Here is a 17996-nt window from a genome sequence, read left to right as displayed (position 1 = left end):
TGAACCCCCTTGGTTCTACATAGCTACACCCTTATTCACAACCATGCAAGTTAAATTGGGTAGAGATCTAAAGTAAAAGGGGTCTCAAAATTATAACCTACCAAAGGAATGAAGCAAAGTAGTAGAGCATCAAATAACTAAGAAAACCCACCTGGCTAGAAAATAGTGAATTTGGGACAATAACGGGAAACTTTTCTGCAGTCAACAATGATGTGGTGGTGAGCCCCATTTCAACCACTTGACCTTCCACTGATCCAGCCTGCAAATGAAGGTAGCTGTTAAACAACCCATGGAATTGATTAAATGTCAGATGTTGTAAGAAAAACAGGAATTGGGTTCTGACTTCTGGTAGATCTATTCATTGGGAACAATATTATAATTGTTGTTGCGCAAATATTCTTTTTATTCTTAGTTAGATATCATTTTATTGTTAAACCAGCTTTCCAGTCATAATTTTTTGTTTTGGTAATTAACTTCCAGTCATAATTAAATATCCCTATTCTTCTCTTATCTTCTAGTTATCATGATCAATCACTTTTTATGGGTCCATCTGTCCTACTAATTGCTTTTTGACGCACATATACATCAGAACTAGACCGGCAATTATTCATTCAAGTTCAGATAGTGAGCAGGATTGAGTTTGACACCTGAGGCATAAATGTATTACTCCCTTGCCTACCTCAACCATCTTGCCAGCGTAAGCGTAAGTCCTCAGCACAGTCTATCCGTGCGAATGTTGCTACACACGAATACTTATAGTGGAGCTGACCTGACTTGCAATACCGCATATATATTAGAATATATCACTCAACTAAACACTAATTCCGCCAACTAGGGATGGATACAAGATTTCCGCTTTTCCACTCAACCCCGTTAGGATCACATTCAACACCGCAAGTCTTCATATACTTAGCACTTCATTCCATATCTTTTACTGTCTTCCTTTCCCTAAAACTACCTCATTATTACGACATCATGCCAATAGATGCATCTCTAGAACTTGAATAAATAGTTGATATACAGAGTGTGTTAAGTTATAGACCCAAAAAAAAGTGTGTTTAGTTGGCCTTCACATTGTATTTTCATTATCCACCATTATGCCTTACACTAAACAATCCATGATAGCTGTTATACTGAATAAAGGCTTGCCATGTACTTCTAATCTTTGCATAAACTGTTCCAACTCTTTAGATACTCGCAATAAAACAAAACAAAAAGATAAATGTTGATAACGATTAAGAAAACTTTTGACATACTTTTATCGTGTCGCCAACTGAAAAAGGTTGTGAAAGCTGTACGGAGAGTCCACTGAGAACATTACCAAGGATGTCTCTAGCAGCAAAAGCAGTAGCCACCCCTGCATTATTTATAAAATTTTACGAAAATATAAGGTCTTGAAAATAATTAATATTGATCATATTTAGCCAACTTAAGAAAGTGAAAAACTATGTCACACAACAGTATTCTAATGCATTATTATAACTTCAATATATGAGTCGTGCATTTTCTTTAGTAGCTCAGACAATGTAGAATAATATGTTGACTTATATTTAAATATCATGCAACAATACTATTGTCTTCATGGCCTTAAAGAATAAATTTTATTTGCTCAAGTACCTAATATGAATTTCATCTTATCCATATTGGAACTCAAATCGAAAAAATACAGAAATCATAAGGAGACTCCAAATTGCAGATTTAGTTAGTACAAAAAATTTATTGGGCAGTATTTAAACCCAACTATTTGTTTCTAGAAAAAATAAAATGATTGTCACAGAGACTAAGGCATAAATTAATGTTTTTGTTATTTATCCAATGTGAAGTGTACCATGTAATATATTACTCTCAAAAGGTATATAAGTCCATTAACATTTCATGTAGATTTAGAGTGTATTCATATAATCATTACAATAGTGTTTAAAATATATATTTTTAAACATACACATTTTAAGATTTTTTTGAGTTATAAAATAGAATAACAGTTAAATAATTAAAAATTATTAGTTGATTATTTGAGTCCAACTGATTGGATATTATCTCACTTAACTAACGAATGATGTTGTTGATATATATTCTTTTGTATCATTTGAATGACTTTGTCATGAAAAAAATCTTACTGTTAATACTATATTTATCACGAATGTCAACCACTTGCTCATAGTCATAATTAATAAGCATTACAAATCACCTTACACATATCCTAGCAAAATATACCATATTTGATTAACGTGATAATTTTTCTTGATTTCTTGGACGGTGATAATGCTCTAAATAACATTTTTGAGGAAAAGGAGGAAAATAGAAAAGATTTATATGTAATAAGGTCACGATTAACTTTTAGTCCTATATTAAGAATTCCTACATAGTTCAAATAAGGAATACTCAAATAATCAAAACTTTAGGTGATTTTAAATTCTTAAATATGAGGGAAATAATTAAATTACAATTTTGTCCAAAACACCCCATGTTTTCGTACGTGAAAGTACGCCATAAATAAATTAATGGAAGCTCGGGAATGACATTATCTTGAGGTTACACGCATTTATGCTATTTATAATGAGCGATAAGTAAGTGTCGTGAAGGATAAAGGGTAAACGAATCGAATAAAATGAATTTCGTCGAAGTTTGGCATTTTGGGATAAAATACGGCCCGAGCTAAAATACTTGGTATTTATGGACTAGTGTCATACAAGGTACCACATGACCATGATAGTAAGGTGTATAAGGTGTGTTAAAAGTGAGTAGTGTTTTAAGTAATTTGAGATAATTCTTAATTATGTGCATAATCGGGTAATTATTAATTTTAGTGGGAGATTAGCAATTAAATTAAAGAGTTGGATAAAGTTAGACCCTCCCCACGTGGTAGTAAGCCACCCCCAAGAATTGTGACTCTTTAAGTCATTAGATTATGTGGCAAAAATTGAGATGTGGGAGTTGGCAAAGAATGTTAGCTGCAGTGTCATTAAGATTATAAAGAACATCCGTATTTGTTTGGATTGCCACAACTTTATGAAGTTATCATTAAAGTTAATAGAAAAGGAAATTATTTTGAGAGATTCAAACTGTTTCCACCATTTTAAGAATGGGGCGTGCTCTTGCAATGATTACTGGTAGACTCTATATACCGTGGTTATAGATCATTATTCTTCTATCAAATACATCATGCATGGTAAGGCTAGAAGTTAGTCACATATCCTTTTAATAAAGGAATTTTAAGTCTTAAGAACATGAAAGTCACATATTCATTCTTAAGAATATGAAAGTCATATATCAGAACGTGGGATTGGGCAATTATAATGGAATACGGTGTAATCTTTCTCAAGAATATCATACGGATTTTTCCTACTCCGATTTTGCCGTTACGTGTTGTCACAATTGACGTGTGTTAGAGGGATTGTCAAGAAAATCGACTCAGGTATATTAAGGTTATCCCTTCTTTCTTTTGGCATGATCTATATGACACAAACGAAATGAGAAAATGCACAACTTCCATAAATGACTCTATTCATAGAAGTATTAGAGGTGTCTATATTCTTGAATCCCATGTGTCTTATTATTTTATCATCTGCTCATGGGTCTCAGAAAAATACGCAAGTTGAAAAAGTTTACTTAATGATATTAATCAAAGGCATAATGGTCTTATGACATTCCGAGAGATTTTATTGACGTACTTTCTCATGCATTGCATTCATTTATACATGTACATTGACCCATGACCATATGGCGCTATATACGCATATAGATGTATATTATATGTATATGGGATATGGGAAAAGGTTACGGCGTTATATACGCACCACCACCTGATCAGCTGGTATACGTTGATGATTTGCCCACAGTGGCCGAAATAATATGATGGGATGTCCTTAGAGACTTGATGATATTATGAACGCATATACCTATGCATGGTATGACATTTATACGCATATGCATGACATTATAAAAAATGAAATGATTCACAGAGCTATGCAAACGTACATGTCGAGTCTTTTACTCCATGTTTCTCTCATGTCTATTATTTACTGATTTTCATTCCTTACATACTCGGTACATTATTTGTACAGACGTCCCTTTTGCCTGGGGACGCTGCGTTTCATGCCCGCAAGTCTCGATAGACAGGTCGAGAGTCCTCCAAGTAGGTGATCAGCTCAGCAGAAGATATTGGTGCACTCCATTTGCTCCGGAGCTGCTTGTTTGGTCAGTATGATTTAGATGTGTATGGTTTGGTATAGCGGGGCTATGTCCCGACCTTTATAACATTTATGTACTCTTAGAGACTTGTAGACATATATCGTGTACGTGAAAGATTGTACGGCCTTGTCGGTCTTGTCGGCCTATGTTTTGAGTTTATAAATTATCATGTTGGCCTATTAGGCATGTATGTCACATGTATATGATGATGTAATAAGAAAGATACGGTACGTTGGTACTCGGTTGAGTAAGGTACCGGGTGCCCGTCGCGGCCCATCGGTTTGGGTCGTGACAAAAGTGGTATCAGAGCAGTTCTGTCCTAGGGAGTCTACAAGCCGTGTCCAGTAGAGTCTTGTTTATGAGTGTGTCGTGCACCACACTTATAAGCAGAAGGCTACAGGGTATTTAGGACTATCACTCTTTCTTCTTAGTCTAGATCGTGTGATAGAGCTCAATTGTAAGAACTCAATTTCTTAACTCTATCTTATTCATAATAAGACGATGCCTACATCCAGAAAGACAGTTGGTAAGAGATATAGTTGTGGGAGAGTTGAGTCAGAGGAACTCGATTTTTGCATAAATATGAGGTATTCAGCAGATCATGTGTGTACTAAGACATGTAAGTTTCTTGATAAGGATCCCTAAAGCAAGAATGTCTATCCACTCTTATGGTAAAAAGGAATAAGAGAATCGGAAGGTAGACACAAGTTTCAGCAAGTAAAAGAAGCAAGATGAAGAAGGGTACGAGGTACCCAGTTAATGAAGATTAACAATATTTACAATTCAAGCAGAGAAATATAAGCATTTTGAGATACCTTCAATTGTAATAGAGGTATGTACAATTAGTCACACTAATCTCAATTATGCTCCATGGGAGCTAACATAAATAGTTAAGAGAAGGACGAATATCAGGAACCGGCTGGGATTAGAGTAACCCAAAATGATGGTTGGATTGTTTGCGTTAGTTGACATTTCCGCAGGATATTGTAAATGTACTAACAAAATCTCCTTGTGAGACACCCAGATAGTACACTCAAAAATAGTACAGCTAGATATGAGTACTATAAAGATAGGCACTGGAAGCCTTGAAAGGATAAATGTTACCTTAGTATGGCTCCCGTCCCTAGTAAAGAAAGAATGCTAGGCAACCCGAAGAGCCAAAGATGGAGCAAGGGGAGCTAAAAGCAAAAGAATGTCCTGTTGAAATTTTCAAAATAAAGTGATAGACAGAAATGTTAGCAGGAAATGAGAAGAGAGCTAATGAAGCGTTATGAGTAAGATGTGATGCATGGATGACAACGGTAAATGACGGTATTATAGGATATGTAGTCAAGTTAAGGAAAAGACGAGAGGAGTCAGGCCTTGAGACAACAAAAGAGTATAGGTCATAAAGTCATATCCTCATTTCGAGAAATAAGTTCGTGACTCCAACGCGACTACCAGAAGAGAGAGTTAATCCCCAGAGTAATAGAAATCAGTATGGGCTGGTGAACAAGATAAACTAAACATGAATTAGGGGCTAAGTGATTTAATAATAGTCAACATCATGATAATTTCAGATTGCGTTCCGGCAATAATAGAATGGACCACAAAAGAAGATTCATGAGGAATTCAGAGAATGGTCATTCAGGAAGACGCTTCCCTAAAGCAAGCAATGTGAGCAAAGTTAAGCATAAGGGACTGTAGGTGCCGGTTACACTAGGTGTTTTCCTCGTGAGTAAGGAAATTTGTTATCCTTGGTACAGAAGGATTACCGCAAGGCGAGTGAGGGTCATCGATGATGTGAAAAGATGCCAAAGATGAAGAGGTAAAACATTTATACGTAGATCATCGTAGCACTAAATGTTAGTACTCCCCTAAAGGGGGGAATATGGAGTGATATGGCATTAAGTCAGAATTAAGGAGTTCTAATAATTATGGAATGTTAAAGGAAGAATGCGATAAAAAAATGAAAAAGGGAGGAGATTGCACTTATTCAAAGCCTACAGATATGCTACGATTCCAGAACATTATACAAACACGGCGTCAAGGAAAGGAAGTAAGGGTCCCGGCCCAAGATGTTATTGATAGATAAGGAGTCAGTGCGAGACGTAAGTTAAGACAAAGAAATAACCCAAGAAAAATTACGCAGAATATTGATATGAGAATGGGCCAACGAGTAGTCAGTAATTGATTCAGGAAGAGCCTAGTTATGGTGAATTCAGTCTCACAGATATGACATCGTGATCCTTGAGAAATATTCAGATAGGAGTTGGGGTAGTTAAAGGTACCATATGAGTGTTACTGAAATAACAGAGAAAGTCACTGGGAAGACAGTCAAAATATCAAGTTCAGAAGCAACCCTACAAGCACACGAGCGTAAACTATGGATAATTATAGGCAAGAAAGGACATCAAAAAAAAAAAATTGTCAAGTATTCGGTGTAATTAGCTCGCAGCTTGACCTAAGGAGGAAATGGTCTTATAACAACAGTCTCACAACAACATTGTATACACTCCATAAGAAAATGGCACCTACTGTGGCTAATGAACGGGAAGTAAAATCAGAAGTGACATTCAAGATCATATGAGTTATATGGAATTCCAATATGCATGGGCACCAAGATAAGCTAAGTATGCAAGCAAAAAGGGGGCAGAAAGACTAGGAAAAGTAATTGCTTATGTTTAAAGAAAGCTCAGATGGAACAAAAAGAATTATTCGATTCATGATCCAAAGTTAGTTACGTTATAAACGCACTTAAGAGTTTGGAGTTTTATACATGCAGCATATACAGCCGTAGGAGGTTCCGGTAGAAGTTAAAAGAAAGAATTGAGCCCAGGTCATAGACGAAGGATTGAATTATTAAAGGATTATATCGTGGATATTCCTCAGCGCCCGTGAAAGGCTAAACGTAATAACTAATACCATGAACCGCAGATCGGGAGGTAGCGTAAGCCTACATAAAGGCTGATCAGAAGAAGGAGAAAACTGAAGAGTTACATCAACGAAGTAAATCAGGAATCTGATTATTGGACCCAGAAAATTAGAGAAATCGTGATTGAGAACGTTACAGGATCACTCTTAATATCAAAGGTACCAGAGGGATAGTACAACAACCATATTCTATAACGGCCCTACGATAAAGCCGGTTAGAAAAGTATCAGCCTCATAAGAAGTCAGTACGATGCTCCCACCGGATTGTGTATGCACCAGAGGTGCAAGTATTATAATAGAGCTTCAAGTTATGGACGTGAATTATACCTATGTGGAAGGGAGGTCATGAAAGAGATAGAACATACATTGCGAGATTTTAAGGTAAGTAAGGTAAAGGTGAACAACGTACAAGATACTCAAAGGCAGAAGATCGTGAATAGTCCATGCTTCGGATAGAAGGTTAGAAGCACTGCGATTCAATATCCAGGAATGATAGCAGCGTCGTCAGTGACATACCTTCCAGCCTATGGTTTCTAAGTACCGAGAGATCTAGTCAAGAGAATAAAAAAGAGTTAGATGCGATGTGATGTCTCACTTGATGTTCCAGAATAACACAAGGAAATCTATGGTGCAAGCAAGTTGAAGGAAGGCTGCGAATAGTATAAATAGATATGTATAGGTCGCAAGCTAAAGTATAGTAAAGCGACAAAGTTTTATGACAAGAAAGGACGAGTGAGAAGGTGACGAGAATGGATAAGTCCTCGGGATTAAACCATGAAAACAAGAGAGCTAATGGTTTCTCTAAATTATAGAAAGTTCAGTATAGCCTGAATGAACTCAAAGGAGTCTAAGACTAATAATATCTATAAAAAAAAAATGGAATGTTGCCCTGGCAATGGAATGAGGGTGTGATTGTGATAGATAACGGATGACGTTTGGGCCTTCGACTGAGTAATGATTTGAAGAGGATTTCATGGATTGTACGGAATTTTAAGGTGAATCACATTGGGATGCTATAAAATACGATTATTGAAGTACAGTATCGCCCCTAAGTGGATCAGGAAAATCACTTCAAGCATTCCTTGATGCAGCATAAGCCCTAGTGGCAATGTATTACGTAATAAGTTTCAAGTTATCGATGGAATATTGTAGATCAACATTGAGGTGAATCAACAATGGATGGATAAAAGATACAAAGTACGATATGAGATTAGACCATCATTCTTAAGATGAACAGTAATGAAGAAGCGTTAAAAGACTTAGTTGTATGCATATAGGATAAGCAACAAGAGTTACCTGGAGTTTGGTCGCAGACCTCAGTAACAATAAATCAAAGTAAGAGTTACGGTATACTATGGCCTACTTAGATGTAGTAAAGCTAATGACGCTCAGAGGGACAGTTTGACATAATTTTGTATATGTTCACAAAGTGAGGCCTAGAGATTGGCTAAGAGCTGGAGGAAAGAGGAGAGAAGTGTCGCATAGGCGCGCACATACAAAGTTAGAGTCGTACAGGCTGCATGATTAGGTAGCAACAGTTACGAGATTAAAAGGATTCCGACTGCAAGTCGTGGTGTGAGAAAGAGGCTTAAATGGGGGGAATGCCCTGGCCTTTGGATTTATTCAAAGAACAGTTATCTAAATGGAAAGGAGAATAAAAAGTATTAGCAAGAGCTATGGGTTATGAGAATGATAAGTGCATCAGTCAACATTGGAGGACGAATATTCCAAAAGGGTGAAATGATGCTACACCCCATGTTTTTGTAAGTGAAAGTACGCCATAAATAAATTAATGGAAGCTCGGGAATGACATTATCTTGAGGTTACACGCATTTATGCTATTTATAAAGAGCGATAAGTAAGTGCCGTGAAGGATAAAGGGTAAACGAATCGAATAAAATGAATTTCATCGTTTGGCATTTTGGGATAAAATACGGCCCGAGCTAAAATATCTGGTATTTATGGACTAGTGTCATACAAGGTACCACATGACCATGATAGTAAGGTGTATAAGGTGTGTTAAAAGTGAGTAGTGTTTTAAGTAATTTGAGATAATTCTTAATTATGTGCATAATCGGGTAATTATTAATTTTAGTGGGAGATTAGCAATTAAATTAAAGAGTTGGATAAAGTTAGACCCTCCCCACGTGGTAGTAAGCCACCCCCAAGAATTGTGACTCTTTAAGTCATTAGATTATGTGGCAAAAATTGAGATGTGGGAGTTGGCAAAGAATGTTAGCTGCAGTGTCATTAAGATTATAAAGAACATCCGTATTTGTTTGGATTGCCACAACTTTATGAAGTTATCATCAAAGCTAATAGAAAAGGAAATTATTTTGAGAGTTTCAAACCGTTTCCACCATTTTAAGAATGGGGCGTGCTCTTGCAATGATTACTGGTAGACTCTATATACCATGGTTATAGATCATTATTCTTCTATCAAATACAACATGCATGGTAAGGCTAGAAATTAGTCACATATCCTTTTAATAAAGGAGGGCCATTTTAAGTCTTAAGAACATGAAAGTCACATATTCATTCTTAAGAATATGAGAGTCATATATCAGAACGTGAGATTGGGCAATTATAATGGAGTACGGTGTAATCTTTCTCAAGAATATCATACGGATTTTTCCTACTCCGATTTTGCCGTTACGTGTTGTCACAATTGACGTGTCTTAGAGGGATTGTCAAGAAAATCGACTCAGGTATGTTAAGGTTATCCCTTCTTTCTTTTGGCATGATCTATATGACACAAACGAAACAAGAAAATGCACAACTTCCATAAATGACTCTATACATAGAAGTATTAGAGGTGCCTATATTCTTGAATTCCCATGTGTCCTATTATTTTATCATATGTTCATGGGTCTCAGAAAAATACGTAAGTTGAAAAAGTTTACTTCATAATATTAATCAAAGGCATAATGGTCTTATGACATTCTGAGAGATTTTATTGACGTACTTTCTCATGCATTGCATTCATTTATACATGTACATTGACCCATGACCATATGGCATTATATGTATATGGGATATGGGAAAAGGTTACGGCGTTATATACGTACCACCACCTGATCAGCTGGTATACGTTGATGATTTGCCCACAGTGGCCGAAATGATATGATGGGATGCCCTTAGAGACTTGATGATATTATGAACGCATATACCTATGCATGGTATGACATTTATACGCATATGCATGACATTATAAAAAATGAAATGATTCACAGAGCTATGCAAACGTACATGTCGAGTCTTTTACTCTGTGTTTCTCTCATGTCTATTATTTACTAATTTTCATTCCTTACATACTCGGTACATTATTTGTACATACGTCCCTTTTGCCTGGGGACGCTGCGTTTCATGCCTGCAGGTCTCGATAGACAAGTCGAGAGTCTTCCAAGTAGGCGATCAGCTCAGCAGAAGATATTGGTGCACTCCATTTGCTCCGAAGCTGTTTGTTTTGTCAGTATGATTTAGATGTGTATGGTTTGGTATGGCGGGGCTCTGTCCCGACCTTTATAGCATTTATGTACTCTTAGAGGCTTGTAGACATATGTCGTGTACGTGAAAAATTGTACGGCCTTGTCGGCTTATGTTTTGAGTTTATAAATGATCATGTTTGCCTATTAGGCACATATGTCACGTGTATATGATGATGTAATAAGAAAGATACGTTACGTTGGTACTCGGTTGAGTAAGGTACCGGGTGCCAGTCGCGGCCCATTGGTTTGGGTCGTGACATGTAAGTTGACCAAATCCCATGTAGATCTCATACCCACACCCATGTCGTGGCAACACAAGTGCAACAACAATTTTGAAGAGTCCGAACAACATAACTGAGTCAGGATTCTCGAAGTTTATACAGCATGTGTAGATTGTAACAACAAAATGATTAACATGTGTTCTTATGTAGAATGATGGAGAAAATTTTCTACACACTATGTTAGAAGATCTGGCAAAAGATGAATCATAGCAGTTTCCCACATACACAAAAAAGTAAATAGATAAAAACAATAATAACAACTACAACTGGAGACACCAAAGAAAATATGCTAGATGATAAAATTTCAAGCACCGAAAAAGGACAAAGAAGTTACAGATTTAGACTACTATGAATAAAATGATGCTGATGAGGAAAATAAGGATGCAAAGGAGCAGTTAGACCCTGGGATTATACTAGAAATGTAAAAAGATGTGCCTCGTGACAGAACCAAATGAAGCAACCGTCAAATATACTACTGATTATGTATGTCTTCCCTTAGCTTAAAGATTTTACATTAGTATGATTCCATGGTTAATTAGTAATTGGAAAAATCCATTTGCAACAAATGATCTATTGCACACATCATTCCTCAAATATAAGATCCAATATTTAGCACACTAAGCTGATCTTTTGTTTTTCCCGCTCATAGAACTAGGCAGGTGGGAACCAAGCTAAGAAAACTCACCTCCAATTCCACCAACAGTCAGAATAGACTGTACGGCTACTCCACAAACTTCAGCTAAAGTCATTAGCCCAAGGATGAAGAGGCCAACGGAAGAGATTCTGTCCAAAGTTAACAACCGATCACGGTCACCTTTTTCAAGGCTCTTGACAACCAAAGCTCTGCTGATCACATTTGTTTTCCATCGCTGTAGAAACCAGACAAATGAAAGAATAGCAGCACCTCTCCAAGTCTGAAGAAGGTATTGTGATGCGACAGTGCTTGGTGCCACCATCACCGCGCTGCACACAGATATAAATCAATGATAAAGACAACTGATAGAACATTGTGGGAAAAAAACAAGTAAGAAACGCATTACTAACATCTGTGAAAATGCCATGAAGGTGATCAAATATCGAACGGGGTCCTCCATAGCACCCCAAATACTTTTCTCATAAGGAACTTGCCCCCATATTGAGCTTCCAGGCAGCAAAGCAGCTGGGCCTTGCATTGAGTACTTGTGAAATCTCCTCAAAAGCCTTGGCATCACGATCCAAGCCATCAAGGTACCAATTAAAGTGCCACCAACCGGAACAATTACATCTCTCAAATAAGGGTGCGCATCAAGCACTTGTTCAACATAAGGAGTCATTTCAGAAGATGCCTCTTTCGCCTTTTCCCCAGTATAAGTCACAGCATCTATGGTTCTTTGCCAAGCTTCCTTAACCTTACCAATCCATTCACTTCCACCAACACCACTTGTATCCATATCAGACCCAGTTGCACCAGCTGAAACTTCTGAACCCTTAAGAATATCTCCTTTACTATTAACAGACGATGAATACCATCGACTATTCCATATGGGGCTAGTCCCAACAATTGAGATACTTCCCCTCAAATTTTTATTATCAAATAGCCCACTAAGATATGGAGTAACATGATTGGGCACACAAGCAGAGTGTATACCCCTCATATCGAAACATTTGGGGGCAGCATAGCTTTTGGAATAGGCGGTTTCTCTAGCGTAGTGATTACTATTTACACAAGCGAATGAAGGTCTGACATCAACCTGATTTGCTAATCTTAAAGAGGAACTAAGGGTTCTTGTCAACGTTGAAAACCTAATTGCTGCCATCAACAAATAGAGTTTGACCAGCAAATTATGACTCAAATGAAATCATTTTAACTACAACCTACAACGTTCATCTTCAATCTGCAAGAAGTATTAAGACAAAGTAAAAGATGGGTTAAAAATAAAAATAAAAACTCAAAATAATTCATACACTGTACATATATGCATTATATATATTATATACTAGCTATGGTTAACACTATAAAGGCTTGAGGCAAAAGTATATCCCATTTCAAATTAGATCAGGCACACTTATAAAGACAAAAATATCAGCATGATACCTATTCATTTTAAGGACCAGGAAAATTATGATGACCCTGAGTTGATGTGGTAGCTTTCAATTCAAGAGCACAGAAATCAAGATAAAGCCAGCCAATAATAACAACAGATTCAAGATTTTAAATATAGTTAACGCAAGCTTGCCCCAGCTGTATTCCAGTTCATCAACCTCATCATACGTTTAAGTAATGGATCGGAGCAATGGTGGTTATGTTTAAACATAGTGAAAATTTGCATTCAGATAAGAATGAGAAAGCAACATCATGTATATATTACAAAAGTACTTTTATCATTAGAAAAGTAAAGAGGACATATCCAGTATCACCTATAGCATGAGCCCAAACATCATGTAACTTGTAATTTACCTCAAACTTAGAGGAAGCTAAATTAAAATACTTAGCAGGCACATCATTTAGAGTTCATTAATACATGTAAAGTGATACAAGCCAACTTAGGCACGCCTCGACTATTTCTCCGGGTACCTATTATCTCAGGCCAACAATGTATAATTCCCTCCGCCAAGGCTTAGACGGATGGAAACAAATTACCTAATATTTCTTACCTCTGAACTAGACACATCATGTTCTCCTTCCCCTCCATTGACCACTAGGCAATAACTTTTTTCTTTACTTTAACCTTTTATATCTAAGTTTCTCCTTCAAGTTTATAGTGTCTGCAATTCATTTCCTTTAGTACCGTGTAAAAATCTTTGTCAGTCTTAGATGGCATAGTCAACTGTGCACGGTCAGTTGATTTAGGCATATTATCAAACAACCTTGGTGTGCAACAGCGACCAAATCTGATACGACTTTTCTTCAAACGGGTGAGTAAAGCTAATACATATGCAAAATTTGCCAATAAACCAAGCAAGAGGAAAAGAAAATTCGAATTGAACTCACCTGTAAGAGCAGTAGAAGCAACAAAATTAAAGTACAAAGGAACAAATAATGGGTAAACAGCAAAAAAAAATACAGAAAGAAGGAAGGAAGGCTCAATTATCAATTTACCCTTAAAGGTGAAAGCTCTAGATCAAATTGGAGAGGGGTAGAACTGATAAATGAATAAACAGTAAGAAAGAGGTGACTTGACGTGCAAGATGTCACGTAGGGTGAGACTGAAAAGACTATACACCGAAGGAAAGCATGGTCTTTTCGTTTTTTCTTTTCTTTTTCTTTTCGATAGAAAAATTAGAAAAAAATGATTCGTTGTAAACAAATACTACTTAGGCCATCTCCAACCTAAATGAGATTTTCCTATTTTTGTGACAACTTACTCCAATCATTCCCCTATTTTTTCCTCTAAAAGAGAATATTCTTTTTTATATTCTTCTCTTTCTTCTATATTATATTATTATCTTTCATTTCAAAAAAAAATTTAAACTCCATTAAAAAAATTCCATCTTTTATTTTCATTAATTTGTAATTTCCATTAAAAAAATTCTATAAAATTTTAAATAATATAATTTGTAAGCAATTATTATAGATTAACTAATAATTCAAATAAAAGTGAAATCATTGGGGTCGAATCGTAGATGCATACAACAATACAAAGGAAGATTTTTGGGAGAGTCGCACGAAGAAATCGTTGCAACACCGAATGCAAATGATTGAGAAGGCGGTAAGAAAATTAAACGGATGTGTACGTCAAGTAGAAAATTTGCGTCCTAGTGGTGCTTTTGAGCAGGATATTGTGAGTATTTATTTTGTAGTTACTTATATTTTATTTGTATATATATTTACTTACTGTTTGTTTTTTGTTTTTTTTTTAATATTGCAGCTTACACAAGCAAAAGTTTTACTTATGCAAGATCTGAACTTCAAAAAGGGCTTTAAATTTGATCATGTGTGGGCTATAACGAAGGAGTTTGAGAAGTTTAACGATGGCGATTTTGGAAGGAAAAAAACAAGAAAGCAAGGCTATGCTAATATATCATCGGACTCTGAGAATCCTATCCCTGATTCACCCTATCTATCATCCCCTAACTTATCATCATTTTCACTAAATTTAAATGAGGATGTTGCAGGTGATTCCACATCATCATAATGGCCTAGTGGGGTGAAGAAAGCAAAAATGAAGAGAAAAATTGACGAAGATTATATGAAGACAATCCAATCAGAAAATAATCGGATGGTTGAGGCGATGAATAATGCAACCGAGGCAAAAAAGAAGTTTTGGCTGTTCAAAAAGAAAAACTAAGAGTAAAAAAAATGAAAGAAGAAAATAAAATTTTAATGATGGATGTGGATTCTATTGTCGATCTGACTCGTCATGAATTTATGCGACAAGAACAACAACGAATAATGTATAAAAGAAGTCAACAATATCCACACTCACAACCACAACAATCCTCGGCCCCATTCACTCAATACTATAATGATTTTGGTGTATCTGGAAACGACATACCTCCCTACTAAGTTATTATGCTATTTACCGTAGTTTCAATTTTTATGTATTTTCAATTTTCATGTATTTTCAATTTTAATGTATTTTTATTTAATGTATTTTCAATTTTCACTTTTCAATTTTAGCAACATCTAATATTTTATGTTCGCACCTTTCAATTTTAGTAACATCTAATATTTTATATTTGCACCATTCATTTTTTGAGATGATTATATATTTTTTGTACAATTATAACTTATAATAAAATTAACTTATAATTTTACATAAAAATAATAAATGCACGAAAATTAATTTATCAAAATTATACGCCAAAGTTAAGATGTAAAATTAACATTATAAAGATATTACATAAACATAATTAGGTATATATAAAGAGATAAATTAAAAGAGTTAAATAATAAAATATGCATGAATAGTAAATGGGGAGATGAATAGTGTACCCCCATATCTGGAGGAACACTATTATCCCCTATTTTGGGGACAAAAATGAGGGAGGGTTGGAGCATCATTATGGCAAAAATTGCCCCCATTATGGAAAAATGGGGGAGGGTTGGAGATGGCCTTAGGCATTGACTCATAGTAATGAGCCTAGTGGCATATTTTGTCATTAAAATTATAGAGCCATTTTAAAGACTAATGATCAAAACGTTTTTCTTTTTAAAAAAAGAGAAAACATACCCTTTTTGAAGATTTTTATAACGATCTGACCGGTCGTTTTTTTTTTCTAGATCCCCGTTCCCCTAATTAAGACTCCCATATGTGATTTTACTGTTTTATGACTTGCGGGGACGGTTAGTTCGGGCTTGGAAGGGTTCGGATCGAAATCGGAACACTTAGTTCCTTAACATTGGCTTAAAAGGGTTATGTTTGGCTTGGGTCAACATTTTTAGTAAACGTCCTCGGAATCGGGGATTTGACGGTCCCAATAGGTTCGTATGATAATTTTGGACTTGGGCATAGGTTCGGATCGGAGTTTGGATGACCTGGTAGCGTTTCGGCACATAAAGTTGAAAGTTGGTGCATTTAAGGTTTTAAAGTTCTTTAAATTTGGTTTGAACTAGGTTTTGATGATATTGAGGTCTGTTTGGGATTCCGAGCCCGGGAATATTTCCGTATGATGATTTAAGACTTGCACGCAAAATTTTAAGAATCTTTCAATTTGGGTTGGGTAATTACTCTAATAGCTAAATTATTAACTTTTGAGTGTATATTGATTATTTTATATGGCATTTGGCTAGCTTCGGATTGTTCGGCACCAAGTTGGATCCTTAGAGTAAATTTGTGGCCTGAAAGTGAGTTTTGAGACGAGGTAAGTCTCTTGCCTAACCTTGTAAGAGGAAATTTACCCCATATGTGATCTAAATTGCTATTTGATTCTAATTGTGGGGGTTACGTACACACGAGGTGATGAGAGTCCGTGCGTAGCTACTAATTATGCTTAAGTCCGGGTAGTTTAGGACCCAAATCATGAAATACTTGTGATTTTTGTATCCTACTTGTTAATTAAAGTGCTCAAATTATATTGAAACTTGTTAAAGGATTTGCAAGGACCGAATTTCACTTACTTGAGTTTTGGCGGGTCACTTGACCGTTAATAGAGATTGTGCTTCTTTGTGTATTAGCCTTATAATAGCTTTTAAATCGGATGTTCATAAAGTAATCTCTCTTCTTGTGGAGCGGGCCGTATGCTTCGACAGTATAATAGATGCATCTATGGCTCGTGTCGCTCTACCCTCGGTAGTGTACACATTATTCTAGATTGGACCGTACGACCTCGGCATAAATCGCGCGTGCTAAATATGAGTATGTAGCGAGGTACGAAGAAGGACATAAATCGACCTTGGCACAGTTCTCGGTATTCTATTCATCCAGGTGCTACGAAGAAGGACATAGTTGAGTATGTAGCAAGGTACCTAAATTGCCAACAGGTTAAATATGAGCATCAGAGGTCGGGTGGCCTACTCCAGCAGATGGTTATACCTGAGTGGAAATGGGAGCGCATCACTATGGACTTCATAGTTGGGTTGCCTCGGACCTTGAGGTAATTTGGGTCATTGTCGAAAGGTTGACCAAGTCGGCACACTTCATTCCGGTTGTAACCACGTATTCTTCAGTGAGATTGGCCCAGATTTACATTCAGGAGATTATTCAATTGCATGGTGTGCCTGTTTCCATTATATCATATAGAGGCCCTCAGTTTACTTTGCATTTCTGGAGGGCAGTACAAAGTGAGTTGGGGACTCGGGTTGATCTCAACACAGCCTTTCATCCGTAGACCGACGAGCAGTCGGAGCGGACAGTTCAGATCTTGGATTATATGCTTAGAACATGTGTGATTGACTTTGAAGGGCAGTAGGATTGATACTTGCCTTTGGCCGAGTTTGCTTACAACAACAGTTATCAGTCCAGCATTGAGATGACTCCATTTGAGGCTTTATATGGCCGACGATGTCATTCGCCCATCAGATGGTTTGAGCCCGGCGAGACTAAGTTATATGGTACTGATTTGGTGAAGGATGCCTTGGAAAAGGTAAAGTTGATTCAGGAGAGACTTCGCGCAATACAGTCCAGATAGAAGAGTTACGCATATCAGAAGGTGCGTGATTTATCATTTATGGTGGGTGAGAAGGTTCTCTTGAAAGTCTCAC

At 36.5% G+C, this 17996-nt stretch overlaps 2 protein-coding genes across 4 annotated transcripts in view; one reads left to right on the top strand and one right to left on the bottom strand.

Moving 5' to 3' along the window:
- The window catches only part of LOC107766854 (mechanosensitive ion channel protein 1, mitochondrial), a 31085-nt gene extending 16960 nt beyond the window's left edge, over positions 1 to 14125 (bottom strand). The window contains exons 1-5 of one of the 3 annotated variants that reach the window (XM_075245295.1): positions 13953 to 14125; positions 11918 to 12747; positions 11559 to 11836; positions 1257 to 1357; positions 152 to 259 (exon numbers count right to left, since the gene is read on the bottom strand). In XM_075245295.1, the coding sequence (XP_075101396.1) occupies positions 152 to 259; positions 1257 to 1357; positions 11559 to 11836; positions 11918 to 12669 (1239 nt within the window). In that variant the 5' untranslated portion in view covers positions 12670 to 12747; positions 13953 to 14125. Of the gene's footprint in view, positions 1 to 151; positions 260 to 1256; positions 1358 to 11558; positions 11837 to 11917; positions 12748 to 13507 lie in introns of all 3 variants that reach the window. The other 2 variants (XM_075245294.1, XM_075245296.1) reach the window with 2 other exon arrangements.
- Positions 14126 to 14547: 422 nt separating this feature from the next.
- Positions 14548 to 14988, top strand: LOC107766721 (uncharacterized). Its single transcript, XM_016585588.1, has 2 exons — positions 14548 to 14634; positions 14722 to 14988. Exons 1-2 carry the CDS (start codon positions 14548 to 14550, stop codon positions 14986 to 14988), a joined length of 354 nt encoding a protein of 117 aa, XP_016441074.1.
- Positions 14989 to 17996: the final 3008 nt, after the last annotated feature.

Source organism: Nicotiana tabacum, chromosome 23, assembly GCF_000715075.1.
Source record: "Nicotiana tabacum cultivar K326 chromosome 23, ASM71507v2, whole genome shotgun sequence".
Classification (NCBI taxonomy): Eukaryota; Viridiplantae; Streptophyta; class Magnoliopsida; order Solanales; family Solanaceae; genus Nicotiana; species Nicotiana tabacum.
The sequence above is the reverse complement of the archived record's forward strand: the minus strand, read 5'-3'. Positions and strand labels throughout refer to the sequence as shown.